The following is a 19,392-nucleotide window of genomic DNA, read 5'->3' as shown; positions in this document are numbered from 1 at the left end:
GCCCTGGAACAAAAGACACTATACATTTTCAATACCCCACAGTAGTGGAGGGACACTACCTCTGTGGATTTACACAACTCACTAAGGGCTTAATACTACAATCTATTGAAAAGTATGGTCCATGAACACCAAGGAACCACCCTAAAACATGTTACTAACCAACTCTAATACCTGTGGAATGTGTTAAGACTTTGTTTTAAGAGTCATAAAATCATATACCACATTATATTTACATATATCAAGAGATTACAAAAGACAACTTTGATAGGTTAAAACATAGCTATATGTCAATAGTTATATAGAAAATGATGGACAGTTTGTTTGAAATAAACACTGCAATACCACAGATGACATGGATCACACTTTTAAAGCTCACTGGCCGAGGTTCAAATATACAGAGGGAAGTCAGGTGTCCACAGGGGCAGCTATTCTATTGCATTTAGCCTTTAGACAGTCCTGAAGGGTGATGGTTGGGGGAACTGAACTGAACTGAACTGAGAAAATGGAGCAAGTGTGTGAAAAAGTAAGGTATAATTGGAGACCCTCACTGGTGAATTTATAGATACTCCTTTTAAAGGTACTTCAGAAGTACTTAAGAAAGAAGAGATCATAGAAATGTATATAATACAGGACAAGCTCATGTTCTTTCCTTGGAGCTCTTGGTGATAGGAGTGATCATTTAAGCTGGGAGAAACTTGGGGTCACTAAGAGTTGGGAGTCAGAAGGAGAGAGGTGTGAAAGAGATAATTAGTACCTGTGGTCTCAAAAGCAGCTAAGTATTAAGTGGAAGAGATGGATACGGAAAACTAGAATCATAAAAGTGCAAGCAAAAGGGAACTATTTAACTATGAAGTAGAGATTAAAATAACTAACTCAGTAATAAAGCTTAAAGGTTTTCCCCATTTTTTAAGGCCTTGTTTTCTCTACAAGTAATATTTTAGGGTTTGTAAGTAGAAAGCAAAGTTAAATAAAAGATGGATGTTTTCCTAGATAAACAATTGAATCATTTCTTATAATCTATGATTTTTGCACTGTTGAAAGCTATTGATTTGAACTATTCAGCTCCTAACAGAACATGGCCAAAACAGGACCTATGGGAAAGAGCTTGGGAGTTCTAGGTTCAAAGCTTGGCTCTGGCTTTTTTTTTTCTTTATAACTTTATTGAGGCATATTTTACATATCATAGAATTCACATATTTCAAGTGTAGAATTCAAGGATTTTTTAGTAAAAAACTGTAAATTTTACATTTACTAAGTTGTACAGCCATCATCACGAATCAGTTTTAGGACATTTTCATCCCCCTAACAAGATCCCCCATGCCCATTTACAGTTAATCCCCCTTCCTAGTTCCTATTCCTGGCCCCAGGCAACCACTGACTTACTTTCTGTCTCTATAGATTTGCCTTTTCTGCACATTTCATATACATGGAATCGAACAATATGTAGTCTCATATATTTGGCTTCTATCATTAAGAATAGTTTTTGAGGTTCATCCATGTCATGGGATGTACCTGTAATTCACTCCTTTTTATTGCTAAATATACCACATTTGTCTATCCATTTACCAGTTGACCATTTAGGTTGTTCCCAGTTTTTGGCTATTATGAATAACTGTGCTAAGAGCATTCATATGTGAGTCTTTGTGGGGACATATGTTTTCACTTTCTTTGGGTGTATACCTAGGAGTGAAATTACTAGATCAAATGTTAAAATTATGTTGAAATTTTTAAGAAACTGTCAAACTGTTTTCCAAAATGCCTGCACTGACATACAAGGATTCCTATTTCTCCACATTCTCTAAGCCCTGCCTCTCAATAGCTGTGCAGCTTGGGCAAACTTTAGTTCCCTCTCTAAAAAACCAGGTGGGGTGGGGAGTTAACACTTACCAAGTGCCTCCTCTATGCTAGACATGGGGATAGAAGCATGGCATTCTTTGTCTGCCTTCACTGTCATTTCCAAGAAAGGCAGATGTGACTTTCTATGTATCTGATGAATTTACGGAGGTTCAGAGAAGTTATGTAAGCGTGTCGTCATTGTACAGGATTCTTGTGAATACTAAATTATGTCAAGTATCATATACGAACATGCAGAGCAGTGTTGGGGATACAGAAGATGGTTAGTAAAGAGATTTTCATTTCTCTGCTTCCTTCCCATCATTTACATCTCAAACAGGTCTAACCACAGGACCTGACCCACGCTAATCAGGTTCCACCACCTTTCTGGTGATAGTTGTCTATTATGAAACTGTCATGCTTTCAGGAATCTAAAAGCCTTTAGAGAATCCACCCTGCAGTCACAACCACTCTAGAGGCGGGAGTATCCGAAAGCGAATCCCTAACCCAAGGAGCACAATCTTTGTCGCATACAAACATAAGAGCAGCTAGTTCAGGAGAGGGTTATACCTTTTAATGCTTGTTTTTTATCCTTGCCTTTTCTTTTTCCCTCTCTTCACAATGACAGTAATTACTTTCCCAAACTTCCGAGAAGGGGTTCCGAAAAGTATATATTAAGGTTACCAAGAAGTTAATTGACATGATGGCTTTGAAATGAACCCATATCAATTGGCTTGATAAATGGCAATAAGAAATGAAAACAAAGAGAGATAACACTCCCTTGATCAATTACGGAAGAGTGATCTGGAAGAAAAGGGCTCAATTATTATCTTAATCAAATTCAAGGGCTTGGGATTTTAAAATATATTTCTGAATATGAAAATTCACATGACATATTTTTAATATGAAATTTTGTATGAAATGTTATACAACATAAAGCTTTTTATTTAAATCAATAACTTGTCATTCATTGTGTCTTTTCAGGGAGAGCCTGGTGTCAGAGGCCCTCCAGGCCCCTCAGGGCCCCGGGGCATAGGAACCCAAGGGCCAAAGGTGAGTCCTCAGGTCTGTGCTCTGGGTGAGGGTCAGGTACCATTCATGACAACCAAGTGAACATTAAATGCATAGGAAGTGCTTATTCTATTGTTGACTTATTTTTTCTTGATTGTTGATGGAGAGTCGTATTTTCCCACATCACGTAAACTTTCAGTAAAATAGAACATTTAAGTTTATAAAGCCGTTTGCTTTCTCCCAAAGAAATTAGTAAGTTAAAGTCTCTTTAAAAAGTGATTGCAAAGTGCTCAAAATATTTCCAGGTTCCTTAGCGACTGTGCCATCATTAAGAAGCACGTGTTTACTTTGGCCAGAGGTGCCTCAGGTCTCCTTTTAACAGGATGCCAGCTGATGGATCTATTGTGTCCTGTGAGCTTGGTCCACTCTGTCAGGGTCCCTGTGCAAGGGCCTAATTTATTGTCCCCATGGAAGGTGACAGGAACTTCCTTTGGCTCCCTTTGCTCTCATTTCTACTTCTCTTCCTTTTGTCACGTCCAATTTGGTGATTATTTATCTTTTTATTCTTTTAATCCAGTGTTTCTCAATGAGGGAGATTTTGTCCTCCCCTCTCCACCCCAGGGGGACATTTGGCAGTGTCTAGAATCATTCTGGGTGTCATGTCACACTGGGGAAGGAGTGCTCCTGGCATCCAGTGGGTAGACGCCAGGGATGCTGCTGAACAGCATCCTACACTGCACAGGACCGCCTCCCACACTGAAGAATTACCCAGCTCAAGATGTTAATTATGCTGAGGTCGAGGCACCTGTTCTAATTGTTCATTCATCTAATTGTTCATTCACTTGCTCACCAAATATTCCTTTGATTTGTTCAAAAAGGAAGGTAAAGAAGTATCAGTGATCATAGGAAAAACAGGTTTCAGTGAGCCACCCATCACAAATTCAAATTTCAAACAGTATATTTACATCCAAAATGCACAGAAGTGAATTAGAATCCTGTCATCAGAGAAAGGGAAAGGGCTTTATGACTCAGAGATTTGACTAAGGATCCTAGAATTACCAAGATTCTTAGTTTATTTTTGTCCATCAACCCCATTTTGACAATGGGCGACTTCTTAACCTTACAGATTCCTATACATGGATAAAGATCCCTCCAAGATATCAGTAGTTGCTATCACTGGTGATGCAATGATGGGTCTATTTTCTTTTCTTCATTGTCATTTTTATTTCTGTCTCTACTTTTTATTTTTTCAATGAGTTCCTCTTAAATTCAGAAAAAAATAAAGCTTTTTCCCATATTGGAAAGAAAAACTGACTTATAGAGTAACTTTTATTAACTTGGGATTTCTCAAAGTTTGTTTCATCAAAATGTTAATTTGGGAACTTCTGGGATAAACAAAGCTAAACTAATCTTTCTATTGTGGGACTTCTTAGAGGCTTTAATATATACATATGCCCTAGGGATCTCCAAGGAAAAGCATATACCGTGGTGTAGAACATTTTCCAATCTTCTTTGACCACAGAATTCTTTCCTCAAGAAACATGGGGTCGGGCTTCCTAGGTGGCACAGTGGTTGGGAGTCCGCCTGCCAACGCAGGGGACACGGGTTCGGTCCCTGCTCCGGGAAGATCCCACATGCTGCAGAGCAACTGAGCCCGTGCACCACAACCATTGAGCCTGTGCTTTAGAGCCCGTGAGCCACAGCTGTTGAGCGCATGTGCTGCAACTGCTGAGGCCCACGCGCCTGGAGCCCGTGCTCTGCAGCAAGAGAGGCCACGGCAACGAGGAGCCCATGCACCACAGTGAAGAGCAGCCCCCACTCACCGCAACTAAAAGAAAGCCTGCGCACAGCAAAAAAGACCCAACACAGCCAATAAAATAAATTAATAAAAAAAAGTGAAGTATCTTTAAAAAAAAAAAGAAACATGGGGTCGACTTAAGCTGTAAGGAACATATACTGGGAAATGATGCACATTTGCTTCATTTACATATTTTCATAAAAATTCAAGCTGCTGTATCTTTAACTTCAACCCCTGTGACTTAATATGCTATATAGAAATGAAGCAACATAGTAAAGGCTACACAGAATTATATGTGAGTGGTCTTCGAACCCCTGTTGTTCTAGGGGTTGGTGGTAGGGCAGCTGGAGGAGCCCAAGCAGGTAAAACTACAGGGCCAACACTTTTGCTTATGCCAAGTAGCTCTGCCTTCTCTCTTTATAGTTGGATTACATCTAAACTTTTTGCAAAGGATTCTGTTGCCTAAAATTTTTGTAAAAACACTACTTTATATCTCTATGGGCAGCGTGGATGTAGGTCTTCATCAGACTGAAGAGAAAAATGAAGCTGAGAGCAGTAATCTGTTGTTTCTTTCTAAATCCGCTTAACCTTCTCTCTGATTTCTCTCTGTCTTCTAACAGGGTGATATTGGGCAGAAAGGCTTGCCAGGCCCTCCTGGCCCCCCTGGCTATGGATTACAAGGAATCAAAGTAAGTGACCAGGAGTGTGCTAGGGTTTCCTCTCAATTCACTAGGGCGTTGGGGAGGAGAGGTTGTGAATAATACAAAATATGACTATTATGAAATGGACTTAATGTAAGCTTAGTGGTTAAAATTGCATCCAGTATTTAGAAGCATCATCCAAAAGTGGAAACACAGTATAAGGACATTAACTTCACAAATGCCAAACATTATGTAAGTAGCTTGGAGAAAAACTGAACGGTTACGGTGGTTTGCTGTTCTGTCGGTTTCTGAGCTGAATGGACAGTCTGTGCCCCATGGCATGTGCTCTGTCTCCCTTACCTTCCTCACCTGTAGCCTCTGTTCGTAGCCCAGGGCTTCTCAAATTCCCAGATTTAGCTCACAATGGACTCACCAGGGGAGCTTTTGAATCATGTTGCTACCCTATCCCCGAAGAAGGGAATCTGAATCTCTGGGGGTAGAGCTTGAGGACCGTGGGTTTAAAAGTGCCCCCCCTGCCCTGCACCACGTGATTCTCCTGAGCATCCTCGAGAACCCTGACTCTGTGCTACTGGAGTTCACAGCCACCTGCATTCTGCTTGCTTTCTGTCTCAGCTGCAACAAGCCGCTCTATCAAGATGGGACTTGCAGGGTCTCCCCTTCTCAGTACACAAAATTTGTTATCTACAGCCGGCTGTGTATTTTCAAACAATTCCCTCTTCTACTTCTAATATGTTGATTGATTTATTTTTTATTTTTTTACTGGCTCACTCTCTATTTGTTTCCCCCCAAATAAACCTCTCTGGTTAAGCTTCACAACTGAGTAATTCCCTCCTGGCTAATTGATATTGACTCTAAAAAAGTGGAATTATTCAAAATAAACTCTTTTTCAGATAGCAGAACTTCTTAGTAAGTAGGAGACAGTAGGAGCTGAAGATAATAAATGTGAAAATCCTGTGTTGAAATTAAACCACCTACTCCTGTGTTAAGAGTGAGCTTTGTCAAGAGCAAAACTCATTGAATCTGTGATAAATCTTCCAATCTATCACGCAGCGTCTAGGGCTTCCACTGCAGGTCTTTTAAATAACAGTTGTTCATCTGTCAGGCTGAGTATCCAAGCAAAGGCCAGTTAACATTGCTGGCAGTGTACAAGCACTGGAAAATATAGCAAAATCCGCTTCCTTGTAAACAACAGCTCTGATACTTAATCTTAAATTCTACACTTAAAAGATGGCTTTGTATTCATAAGTTTGCTTAAGCAATGAACCCCTAATTGACCACCAGTCGTGTCACCATGCTTCATTCACATGTGCTATCAGTTCATTACCACTACTTTGTTAAACCCTGTGCCAGCTTTCTCCCTTTGTCATCTGGGAACTACTTCCTTATTTGCATAGGGGCCTCCTGGGCTGCACTTAATTAATCCACATCAACTCTGACTCACCTGGTGCCCTGCCCTTCCTTATGCCCTCCAAGTTATGCCATGTTCAAAGTCCCTCCTGAGTGAAACTATGGTGGGAAATCTAGCATCAAAAGGAAAGAACCAAAATTAAAACTGCCACGTATCCAGTCCTATCAGAAATGAGATAAGCTTTTCCTCCACTGATGGTTGTGGCCTGACGCTACTTGGCAGTGAGCCTTGACCAAGGTTGCCTCACAAAACCTCTCTAGACACACTGGCATCCTGTTGGCAGCTAAGCAAAAGGATTTCCCTCAGGATGCCCACCTCACTTTTCTGACCCTGGCTTGTACCAACACTGCAAAAGGGAGGGAACTGAAAAACCGCATTGGTGATGTTCCTCTGAGTCATTTTAAGGCTACATATTTAGTGAGATTTCCTTTCTTACGCTCATTTGTTGAATTTATTTTGTGCCCTGTTCTAAAATCCATTTGAATCAGTGAAACTTGCTTTTGTTGATATGTCTGTTGGTAAGACTTTGATGGATGCGCTTGTTGTTAAGTTTAACATCAGGGCTCGATTTGTACCCCTTCTCTCTATGCCATTCCAACCAAGAGGAAAATAAGGGCTTGGGCTGCAACCACAGAAGTGATTTGCTCCAGCACTGACCTAACTTGTTGCTAGAATATTGACTTTTCAGTCAGGTATTCATTCAACCAACCAACCAACCAACCAACCAATACTGATTGAGCACAATCTGTGTCAGGTAAATACGCTAAATGCATTACAAAACGAGTGGAAAGATGTGAATTCTGTTCTCATGCGGTTTAGAGACATAAAATAATCCCTCTTTGAGCTTCAAAGAGTGTGGAGGGGTGGCATGGTGCAGTGAATTGGGTGACAGCAGTAGCATCCTGTAGGCCACAGTAATGAGTGGTCTTAATCCTGAGGGCAACTGAAAGAGTGGGGTGGCATGATCAGGCAGGTATTTAGACAAGAATCCCTCTGTTTAGCATCTGTAGAAGGGATGGGCATGACTAGAAGGAATGTGGGGCTGCCCCTCCCATGCCCTATATATTCTTCTGATTGTCAGTGTGGAAGAATATGAGCATCTGGGAACCCTCTCCTCCTGCCTTTCCCAGGGCTCTGGGACCACTCAGGGCTGTTGCTGTGGAAACCCCTGAAAACATGATGGGCTCCCTCCCTCGGGCACCACAGCAGCCTCCTGCCATTGCTCTGCAGTCCCCGCTATGGCCCAGCTGGCTCCACACTGCACAGGAGCTCCAGCTCCAGGTCCAGCGGCCTCAGTGTTTTTTCTCAAGCACGAATGAATGTAAGACTGTGGCTCTTTGGTCCCAAAGTGGCCTTGGTCTTTCAGGTCCATGGCATAGGTCAAGAGGTTACGTGATGCCACCATCCTTTCCCACATGAGCCTCTAGCACTGGCCATTTTCCCTCAATATGCCAGGAATCCTCAGATTAAGTCAGGAGGGAGAAGGATGGGACTTGGTCTTGAGGGATTGCTTGATGTGTCAACTAGCCCTTGAAGGGCCGAGAGAGAGAACGAGAGGATGGGTCATCCAGGTGAAAAAGCCAAGTACAAGGACAGACAGAAATGCCTCCCTGCCCCCGCTCTACATTTCTACTCAGGAGTAGTGCCTATTTCCCTGTCTCCATCTTTGTTCAAGTCACTTCCTCTGTCCTGATCAGCCCTGACATTCCCAGAGTATTTTTTTCTCGGAGGATCAGGAGGTCCTCATAAAAATAGGATTCCTGGTGGCCCTCCATGACTTTAGGAGTTTCTGAGACAGATGTGTGGACTGAACGATAACTCCTGCTGTGCGTAGGCCCTTTATTCATCACAAGAATGACCTCTGTGCCACTGGCTTCCATTCTCTGTTTAGGCCTGAACATGACTGATCTCTCACTGGCTGTGGAAACGCTCCCTGTAGTTAGGTTGTGGCAAAGGTTGGGCTGATATTTCAGACCTCACCCGTTTGTTATCAATGTGAACAAATAGTCTCGGTGATGTGCTGGGAGAATCCACTGAACACTACCTGGCGGAAATCCCAGTGTCTCCAAAGCTGACAAAAGGTGACGACTACAGTGGTTCCATGGTCACAGAGCTAACAGATCAACCTCTGAGACCGGAGGGCCCAGAAATGGAGGGAACTTAGTCCCAATGGCCTCTCCTCTCTATCTAGATTCTGACCTTAATGGTCTGATGGAAAGAGAATGAGTTTGAGAGCCACTCAGACCTTGGCCTGAATCTGTCTAGTTGTGTAAGCTTGGACACATTATTTATCTTTGTTGAACCTTAAAGCTTACTCATTTTTAAAACCTATTTTATAAGAAGATAAAATTGTGCAAGTGCCTAGTACGCAGTAGTGGACACTCAACCAGAGCCTGGGCTGTGGAGTCAACAGATTTGAATCGTGGCCTCCTGAGTATTGCAGCTCTGCCTCCGTTTCCACATCTGCGTAGTGAGGATAATAATAGTACTATTTCCTAAAGTTGTTATAAGGAATAGATGAAATTAAATGAGACAGTATGTGGAATGTATTAAAACAAGGTTTGACACATGGTTACATAGGCAGTAAATGTTTGTAGTTATTCACATTAGAATTTCTTCTTGCTTCCCTTCCCTTTCTACTAGTCCCTCTTATATTTTCCAGAACGAAGGCCCAGAATTTTGACATTCATGTGATTTAATGCTCTATAACATAAAATATTGGCCGCATTAATTAGTGTAGGCCTGGCACCTGTACCAAAAAAGACTGCCAAATATATAATGGCTCAAACACAACAGAGGTTTTTGTTCACATGGCAGGCCAATGGGACTCTTCGTAATTGGACCAGGGCAATTTTCTTCTGCACAGAATTTCAAAGACCGTCAACTTCCATTTATATTTCCTCCACTGGATAAGCCTCTTCAGCACTTACACCCAGCAAGCAGAAATGGGAGAGTGTATGGAAGAGGCACACCTGCTTCTTAAGAGTCTTGGCCAAAAGGTGACACACACCACCTCTGCCCATGTTTAATCGGCAAGAACTAGTCTCATGGAAAGGTAGTCTAACTGTGTACCCAGGAAGAAGAGGAACCTGGGGTTTGTTAAAGACCTGGCAATTGCTGCCATGCGAAATTTAACCTGCCTCTAGGAAAGATGGAAATTTAAAAGTTATATGTTGTGCTGAAGTATGTTGGTGCTTCCTGAAGAAAACAGAAAACAAGAGTGGTTACCATGGCAACTTCCAGAATGCTTTTCACTATCCTGAAACTGTAGGGCACAGTCATCTGGCTTACAAGGACGGGGTTCAGCTTTATCATTCTTTTTATCCTATCTTCAAAAACAAAACAAAACCAAACAAAACCCTCAGAGTCTTGCTGTCTTCTTATTTCAAGCAGCATCAGAAGTACCAGTGGATAATTTAGAAATTGCCTTGGCTAGACAGGCTGAGTACCAGCCAAAGAGCTGGAGGAGGCTTGGGGTTTAGTGAAACCAGGAAACAAACAGGAAATGCTCATTCCTGTCTTTGACAGAACCAGGGCCAAAGGATGAGGGACACCCTCATCCCAGCAGGAGCATTGTGGTTCAAAGGCTGGAGAGAGACCGGGAAGGCATCAGAGGAGGGAAGCAGAGCTGATACAATGAGCCCCCTATCAGGACATAGAGAAGCCGGCAATTAGGCTCATATGGAGAATAAGGGAAGGGTTGGAGTCCTAGGGGATTACATGGGATGCCAGTAGCATGGGAAATCAGCAGGAGTATGATGGTGGGTGAGTCAGCCCAGCTTGCATTGGGACAGCCAGAAAGAAAAGAGCTTCTCCCACCAAAGCTCTCTGATTAGCAATTCAGAGTAGAACTCAGAACTTTGTAAGATTCTTGGCTCAATGTCTAAGGTTAATGTCATTTCTTAGGTAGTTTTTTTTGGTTTGTTTTTTCAACTATATTGGAGTAACTATGGTTCTGTAAATTCCATGTGCTCTTTTAACTGCATCAGTTATGTGGGCCACGTCCCTTCAGCAGAACGGATGAAGCTTGACAGATGTCAGCATGCTGACGTGGAAATCTCACAGAGGGCCTGCCAGCTTTCCATTTGCCTCCCACCTGTGACCTGATCACATTGGAAATGTTTCCAGAATCTACTTGACTAGATTTTTTATTAGAGTGGACCTATTACAGCATGGGAAATTGCCCTCCCTAAAGGCCAAATAGAAATGATTTATTCATTGAAATGAAGCTGACTTAAGGGGGGAAAAAGAGTCTCACATAAAAAGTCAGGGGTGGGTTCATTATACACTAAGTTGCACATAACTGCAGAAAGGCTAGGACATATACATAAGGAAGCTTTTCTAGTCTTCTCAACTTACAACCACGCATATGATGCTGTTGATATTAGTAAGGGACCAAAACACATACACACTCACACATATTTTAATGATGACTTTCTGGTGTTTCAATTTAAAGTTTTCTTTCCTTCTCCTGACCACAATCTAATAACAGCATCAAAAATAGAAAACAAAACCAACCTTGGTAATAGTATGATCATTGCATTCAACCTGAGCACACCTTAGAAATTAAACTGAGACAATCAGGAATATGATTGACAGTATAACATACATTGTGTATCTTTATGCCAGAAACCATCTTTAAATAACTTCTAAGACTTTCCTGTATTGTAATTTTCAAATTCCCATAATGATTCCTCTATGTAGAAAGGAGTCACAGGAACTACCTGAGAGTTTAAACCTTAAAATAGTTTGCTGTCTTGGGATTACACCTTCCAAAATGCCTGTGGCAGGGGAGGGCTGTGGCTGAAAATTTATTCTGGTCATCAAAGTCCACTAACCTATTTTCAGACATTGAAGTCATCCTCATACCTTTATACCTTTTATTACTTTTTAAACCAAGTTAAAAATAATTACATGGGTTACAAACCAAAGCCAAAAGCACTGATCCCATAATATTCTCTATGCTATAGACTGAAAAAGTCTTGCATTTATTAACTGCGGCTGGCTCTGAGCCTATTTGTACATTTCACTTACTGGTTCACACTTTCATTTTCTTCCTGGGCCAAGCTGCTTTCATTCCTTCAGGCCAATTAGGAAAAAGGATGGTATCTTTTTTTTGAATTCCTGAATCTGAATATGAGGATATGGTATGGTATTTTCCTCTGCTAATCTCATTATTAAAATTTCCTTTTTTGATAGTCTATTTTCCAAATCAGAACTGGAATGGAAATGTTAGGCTTTCAATTAGTGGGGCTTGACTTGAATCATCATTGCCAGCTTATATTTATTATCTAGTTACCATGAACAAGGCCCTGTGAGATGACTAGTGACCATCACAGAAGTCTGTTTGATGTCTACCAGATTCCTTACACTGCTATGAACTTAACAGGAAAAACTAATTTCTAAATCGTTTTTTCCAATGTATTGTATTCAGCCCCAAGATTTACTATGGTTTCCCCAATTCCAAAAAGAAGGTCAAAAGGACTAAAGACTTGGTGATGAAGACAGTATCCAATGTCATGTGCTGATTCTGAATTTGTTTTTAAAATTTAAATTAAAAGTTACAAAGTTATAGGAAAGATTTCATTTGAGCAGTTATATGCTAAAACTACTCATTTTGCTACAGCACTACATAGTTTATAATGATGTGAGCATGTGGCCCTTTCAGACTGCTCTTTTTCTCTCCCCTTCCTGTCTCCCTGCCTCCTACCCACCTGTTCATATCTATCTAATAAGCAAAGATGTAAATACAATACTATGTATTTTTCTTCATTCTTGAAACAGATATTGCCCCTATAAAACCAAGTGGAGTAAAGGACGTGGTAAATTACTCCTAGCAGCTGCTACCATCTTGATAGCCCATGAATTTCACTGTTGAAAATTTATAAAATATATTTTATCTTTTTCCCACTTCTCAATGCTTGGTTAGAAATAAGTTGCTAGTATATATGTCTCCCCTCCTCCATTCAGCAAGGTAAGAGGGAGCTTGACCACTCAGAGCTTTGAGCTTGGGGAGGGATCTAGGGCCATTTTATATTCTCTAAATTCCATGTGTTATCTTATTCAAGCCTCACCAGCCTGTGAGGTAGGCTGTAGGAAACTAGGGCACAGAAATGTTAAGTCATGCACTAAGATCGATCACAGCTACTCCTCCAGGTAGCCTCTCTGAAATAATTATGTATTGGGTGGTAATCAAGTCAAGGTAGATGCCAGAGAAAGGAAAAAATCAGTTTAAGACTTTCGAAATTAAATGCCACCGAAAACTTTAATTTGCGCCTGGCAGTGTAAAGTTGGCCCTTTGAGATGTGAGATATCTACAGTGAGGTCTTTTTTCCTGATAATCTAAAATTTCATTAAAGAAAGAAGCATAAAAAGTACTTCTTTTTCCCTGAGCACAGTTCTGTCTGAAGCCAGGGGTTGGATTTGGTGACCTTTTGAAATCAATCGCCAGGTATAAGGCTAGGAATTACAGCAGGATCTGGGCTGCCATGCATAGCTGCTGTGGGGTGAGCCAGTTGTAAACACTATACCAGTTACACATTCAAAGGGTTATCAAGTCCTTTCCGGTTTGGGTGGTTGAAGGACATACTCTTTCCTACTGCAAACCTCTGTGACAAGTCAGTGAGTAGCCAACTGGTCTGTAATCTAAACTTATTGCTTTTACAGACATCTTAAGAACTTTACAAGTATTGGCTTTTTATTATCAGCACCTTTGCTTATCTAGTTGCAGATATGACTTTTTATTTTAAATATAACAAGTGAGGGGAAAAGAGGTAAGTTACCTGTTAAAGGTCACTTGCAGAATCCCCAACAAAACAAATTGTGGAGTTTTATGGGTTTTGGTGGCTCAAACTGACAGGTGGTAAAGCTAACCCCAGAATAATCTCTCTTTCATCCTATGAGAAAGGCTTCAAGCAATAATTCTTTAGAACTGCTTCTCACATTATCATGATGGGAATCATGGGTCCAACTGGTGTACACTCTGCCCTGGGAAACCAAGTAAGAAGAGCAGAGAGCATTGAAATGGAGAAAAATAGGCAACAGAATTATCTGTTTCTAAGACAGAGAGAGAGAATTAGGAAGGAGAAAGGGAAATAAAGAAAACAGGAAATTGGTTATGGTGACTTCTTTAGGATGCTATGGTTAATAATGCTTTCAGCCTTAAAGTTTCTACAACCTGAAATTAATATAGTTACTGTCTTTTGGTTAAATTTTCCTGGTATTCTACTTTCATCCTTTTACTTCTGCATTTTTGTGCCCTCTTATTTTACATGTTTCTTTTAGACAAGTATTTGGATTTTTAAAACTCCAGTCGGACAATGTTTGTCTTTTGCCAGGAACATTAATTCATTTACACCGATTGTAGCTAGTGAATTTTTAAATTTATTTCTACCCTCTAATTTCAAAGTATTTGTCCCACTTATTCTATGTTTCTTTTTCTATTAATCTTTTCTTTCCCTTTATTATTTAACTGTTTTATTAATTGATTTATTAATTTAACTGTTGTATTTTCCCCTTTACTAATTAGGAATTTACACATTTTCTTCCTCTTTTTTCAATACTTACTCCTAAAAATATTCACATTTGCCTTATGAAATATTCATACCAACTTTCTGATTACTACAATAACTTAGAACACTTTAATTCCATTTACCTGTACCCTAATATTATTATTGTGGTTTTATATTTTGATTAATTTTAAATCCTTCAAGACATTTTTATATGATCACTGTTTATTTAGGTTTATCCACATGTATACTAGTCTCTTCCTCTCTAATCCTCTTGCACCTCACACTGGAACCACCCTCCTTCTGCCTGACTTGGATTTTTCAGAATTTCCTTTTGGTAGGGAAATTCTACTAGTACAACCTCTCTCCATTTTTGTTTGCCTGAAACTAAATATATTTATTTCTCCTTAATACCTGCTTAAAAGATATTTTTCTGAATATAGAATTCTAGGTACACAGTTTTTCCTCTCAGTACACGGGAGATTTTCCCATCCTTTGGCCTCAAAATTACCTGTTGGTCTATCTATTCCTTTGGTGGTAGTTTGTCCTTTTCCCTACCGCTTTTAAGGCTTTCTCTTTTTATTTGGTGTTGGGCAGTTTCACTATGATGTATTTAGATGTAGATTTCTTTTTATTTACTTTGCTTAAGAATTGTTAGAATTCCTGATTCTGTGGACTAGCATTTTTAAAATTATTTCTGAAATTCTCTGCCTTATCTTTCATTAAGTAATCTAAAATAATCTGATCAGTCTTCCCATCCCCACATTGTCTCTGCCTTTCTGGAACTGCAGTTAGTTAAAGCTTTTCATTCTTACCTCCTATGTATCTGTCCTTTCATATTTTCAGTCTTGTCCTTCTGAGTTATCTTATGGCTGATATTTTTCTAGTCTATTTTCCAGTTCACTAAATCTTTCTTCATCTGTGCTGAATTTGTTGTTTAACCAGTTTATTGAATTGTTAGCTTCAATTATACATTTTATTTCTAGATGTTCTATTTGAGTTTTTTAAGTCCATATAGTCATTCTATGTAGATACTATTTTGGAAAAAAAAATCAGATTATATCCCTTCCTTGCTTAAAAAGCCTCTAAAGTCTTCCTATAATATTTTAAAAATAGATAGAAAGGGGGAAAAAAAGAGAGAGAAGGAAAGGAAACAAAATCTTTAAAAGGCTGAATACGATCTGGATGCTGCCTGCCTCTCTGATTTTATCTTGCATCTTCCTTTATCTCACTCAGTACTATCAAGGCACTCTGGTTTTCTTTCTGTTTTCCAAAAACAGAGTTCATTCCTTCTGCAGGGCCTCTGCACTGTTGTTTCTCCTATCTTGGCATTTGACATGGCTGGATTCTTCTCTTCATGTAAATCTTAGCGCAGATGTTATCTCCTTAGTGAGACAATGTCTGACCACACCATCCCATCCCTGTCCCTCTATAATAATATTATCTTTGAGAGCAGGGACTTTCTTTTTCTTCCTTTCTTTCTCCCTTTCTTCCTCCCTCCCTCCCTTCCTTTCTTTCTTTCTTTTAAATTGGAGTATAATTGCTTTACAATGTTGTTAGTTTCTGCTATACAATGAAGTGACTCAGCTTTATGTATACATATATCTCCTCTCTCCTGGACCTCCCTCCTACCTATCCCCCATCCCACCCATCTAGGTCATCACAGAGCACCAAGCTGAGCTCCCTGTGCTGTACCGCAGGTTCCCACTAGCTATCTATTCTACACATGGTAGTGTATTTATGTCAAACCTAATCTCCCAATTCATTCCACTCTCCTCTTCCTCACCATGTCCACACACATGCTCTCCACATCTACGTCTCTATTCCTGCCCTGGAACTAGGTTCATCTGTACCATTTTCTAGATTCTACATACATGCATTAATATACAATATTTGTTTTTCTCTTTCTGGCTTACTTCACTCTGTATGACAGACTAGAGTCCCATCCATATCTCTACAAATGACCCAATTTTGTTCCTTTTTATGTCTGAGTAATAGTCCATTGTATGTATGTACCATGTCTTCTTTACCCATTCCTCTGTTGATGGACATTTAGGTTGTTTCCGTGTCCTGGCTATTGTAAATAGCGCTGCAATGATCCTTGGGGTACATGTATCTTTTTGAATTATGGTTTTCTTAGGGTATATGCCCAGTGGTGGGATTGCTGCATCATATGGTAGTTCTGTTTTTACTTTTTTTTTTTTTTTTTTAAAAGCTCTTTATTGGAATATATTTGCTTCACACTCTTGTACCAGTTTTTGAGGAACACCAAAGTGAAGCAGCTATATTTACACATATATCCCCATACTTTTTTTAAAAATTTTATTTATTTATTATTTTTGGGGGGGTACACCAAGTTCAATCAACTGTTTTTATACACATATCCCCGTATTCCCTCCCTTCCTTGACTCCCCCCTCCTCGATCCCCATACTTTTTTAAGGAACCTCCAAACTGTTCTCCATGGTGGCTGTATCAATTTACATTCCCACCAACACTGCAAGAGGGTTCCCTTTTCTCCACACCCTTTCCAGCATTTGTTGTTTGTAGATTTTTTAATGATGAGAGGGCAAGAACATACAATGGAGAAAAGACAGTTTCTTCAATAAGTGGTGCTGGGAAAACTGGACAGCTACATATAAAAGAATGAAATTAGAACACTACCTAACACCATACACAAAAATAAACTCAAACTAGATTAAAGACCTTTTAAATGTAAGACTGGATACTATAAAACTCTTAGAGGAAAACAAAGGAAAAATACTCTTTGACATAAATCACAGCAAGATCTTTTTTGACCCACCTCCTAGAGTAATGAAAATAAAAACAAAAAGAAGCAAATGGGGCCTAATTAAACTTAAAAGGTTTTGCACAGCAAAGGAAACCATAAACAAGGTGAAAAGACAGCCCTCAGAATGGAGAAAATACTTCCAAATGAAGAAATGGACAAAGGATTAGCCTCCAAACAACCCAATCAAAAAATGGGCAGAAGACCTAAATAGACATTTCTACAAAGAAGACACACAGATGGCCAAAAGGCACATGAAAAGATGCTCAACATCACTAATTATTAGAGAAATGCAAATCAAAACTACAATGAGGTATCACCTCACACTGGTCAGAATGGCCATCATCAAAAAATCTACCGATTGCATTGAATCTGTAGATTGCTTTGGCTAGTACAGTCATTTTCACAATATTGATTCTTCCCATCCAAGGACACTGTATATCTCTCCATCTGTTTGTGTCATCTTTGATTTCTTTCATCAGTGTTTTATAGTTTTCTGAGTACAGGTCTTTTGCCTCCTTAGGTAGGTTTATTCCTAGGTATTCTATTGTTTTTGTTGCAATGGTAAATGGAATTGTTTCCTTAATTTCTCTTTCTGCTCTTTCATTTTTAGTGTATAGGAATGCAAGAGATTTCTGTGCATTAATTTTGTATCCTGCAACTTTACTAAATTCATTGATTAGCTCTAGTAATTTTCTGGTGGCATTTTCTATGCATAGTATCATGAAAATGACTATATTACCCAAAGCAATCTACAGATTCAATGCAATCTCTATCAAATTACCAATGGCATCTTTCACAGAATTAGAACAAAAGATTTTACAATTTGTATGGAAACACAAAAGACCCCGAATAGCCAAAGCAATTTTGAGAAAGAAAAATGGAGCTGGAAGAGTCAGGGACTTTGTTTCTTTCATTCATCTCCAACTCCCTAGCATGTAGCAGAGTGTCTGGCATATAGTATCACTTAATAAATATTTGTTTAATTAATGAACAAAGTAATGAATAATTGAATGAATGTATGAAGGTTGTATAGTAGATGATGGTAAAGTCCTACCTGTAACCATATTGTCAACTCACAAAATACTTCATTTGGATACACTTTAGTTCAATAAACCATTCTTGAATTCCATCACTAAGAGAACTCTAAACTTGTGAAATGATAAATTCTTTTCTAAATCCAAGTACTTAATAGTGGTAGTACCTAACTCTTACAGGTTGTAAGAGTATACTAGTCTACTTGGTATATTTGGTTGGCCAAACAGGTAGAAGTTTACTCAGAAGTGCTGGATTTGGCTTTCTTGAAAGTATATCTTTGTGATCAAATTATCTATTACCACAATGTAACAGGATCACAATGAATACTATAAAAGTAAATGTATTTGTTTGATATGAATAAACCTGTGAATATTATATCTGGTGGTTCTTTTGTACTCTCAGTGAGTTCTACCCACTGATAACCAGAGTGTATAGTCAGTATAAATTCTTGATTGATCTGATCTAGGTCCTACTTTTAAAGACTCATACTAATAGATTAAAGAGCTAAGGGGAAGAAACTTAATCCACCAGACAGACCAACTATTATGCAATATCATTATACTTTCCATGGTCCTCTTAAGTTAATAATTGAATTAGAAATAAATGAGAGACCCAGTGCTATTCAGTTGTTAGATTTCCACAACTTTGTAGTTTTTGCCAGGAAGTATAAGCCTTGGAAATGAATAGATTTTCCTGTGAGTTCATAATTGAAGAGATGACATTTAAATCGATAACACATTCATTATCGATTCTTATTCATTGGTGTAAAGACAGTGAGTTTTATAAAACTTATTTTTGGCGTATGCAATTATGCCTTTAAATAGTGGCTCTTAAATTTCAAAAGAGAAAATAAATTTTTAATCTATTAGAACACTAGTCTTCTGAAAGTTCTCCAAATGGCTCCTGTTGGTTTTAAGTCAATAGTTCCCATTGTTATTATTATGCCAGTTTTAGAAAGAAAGAAGTCTACCACAGACCTCAATCTGTCCTTCCCTCTTAAGTCACCTTACTGTGATGATTTTGTAAAGCAAACATGTTTGCTGTGTTTTCTTGCTATGTATATACTTAAATAATAGTGCACACACACTCTGCCAGGATTCTGAAATGAGAAATATGCCCTTCAAAATAGAATGTTTTTCTTCTGCATATGAGGAAAATAAGTTTATATATAAATTTTAAAATCAGATCTTCTTCCTGCTCAAAATTAAGGATACTGACTCTAATACTCAGTCTTGGCTAGTTGTACAAAATTTTATTTCAGTAATTCGTTCAATAAGTATTTATTGAGTGTATGTAAATATGCAGGCTCTGTTCTAGGTGCTTGGGATGTATTATGAGCAGAAGATAC

At 39.1% G+C, this 19,392-nt stretch overlaps 1 protein-coding gene across 1 annotated transcript in view; it reads left to right on the top strand.

The window, feature by feature from the left end:
- COL28A1 (collagen type XXVIII alpha 1 chain) overlaps window positions 1–19,392 on the top strand; it is a 159,091-nt gene that overhangs the window by 90,718 nt on the left and 48,981 nt on the right. Inside the window, exons 25-26 of the mRNA XM_057732394.1 lie at window positions 2,818–2,886; window positions 5,263–5,331. Of these exons, the coding sequence (XP_057588377.1) occupies window positions 2,818–2,886; window positions 5,263–5,331 (138 nt within the window). The remainder of the gene's footprint in view (window positions 1–2,817; window positions 2,887–5,262; window positions 5,332–19,392) is intronic.

The sequence above is a fragment of the Hippopotamus amphibius genome, chromosome 4, assembly GCF_030028045.1.
Source record: "Hippopotamus amphibius kiboko isolate mHipAmp2 chromosome 4, mHipAmp2.hap2, whole genome shotgun sequence".
Taxonomy (NCBI): domain Eukaryota; kingdom Metazoa; phylum Chordata; class Mammalia; order Artiodactyla; family Hippopotamidae; genus Hippopotamus; species Hippopotamus amphibius.
The sequence above is the reverse complement of the archived record's forward strand: the minus strand, read 5'-3'. Positions and strand labels throughout refer to the sequence as shown.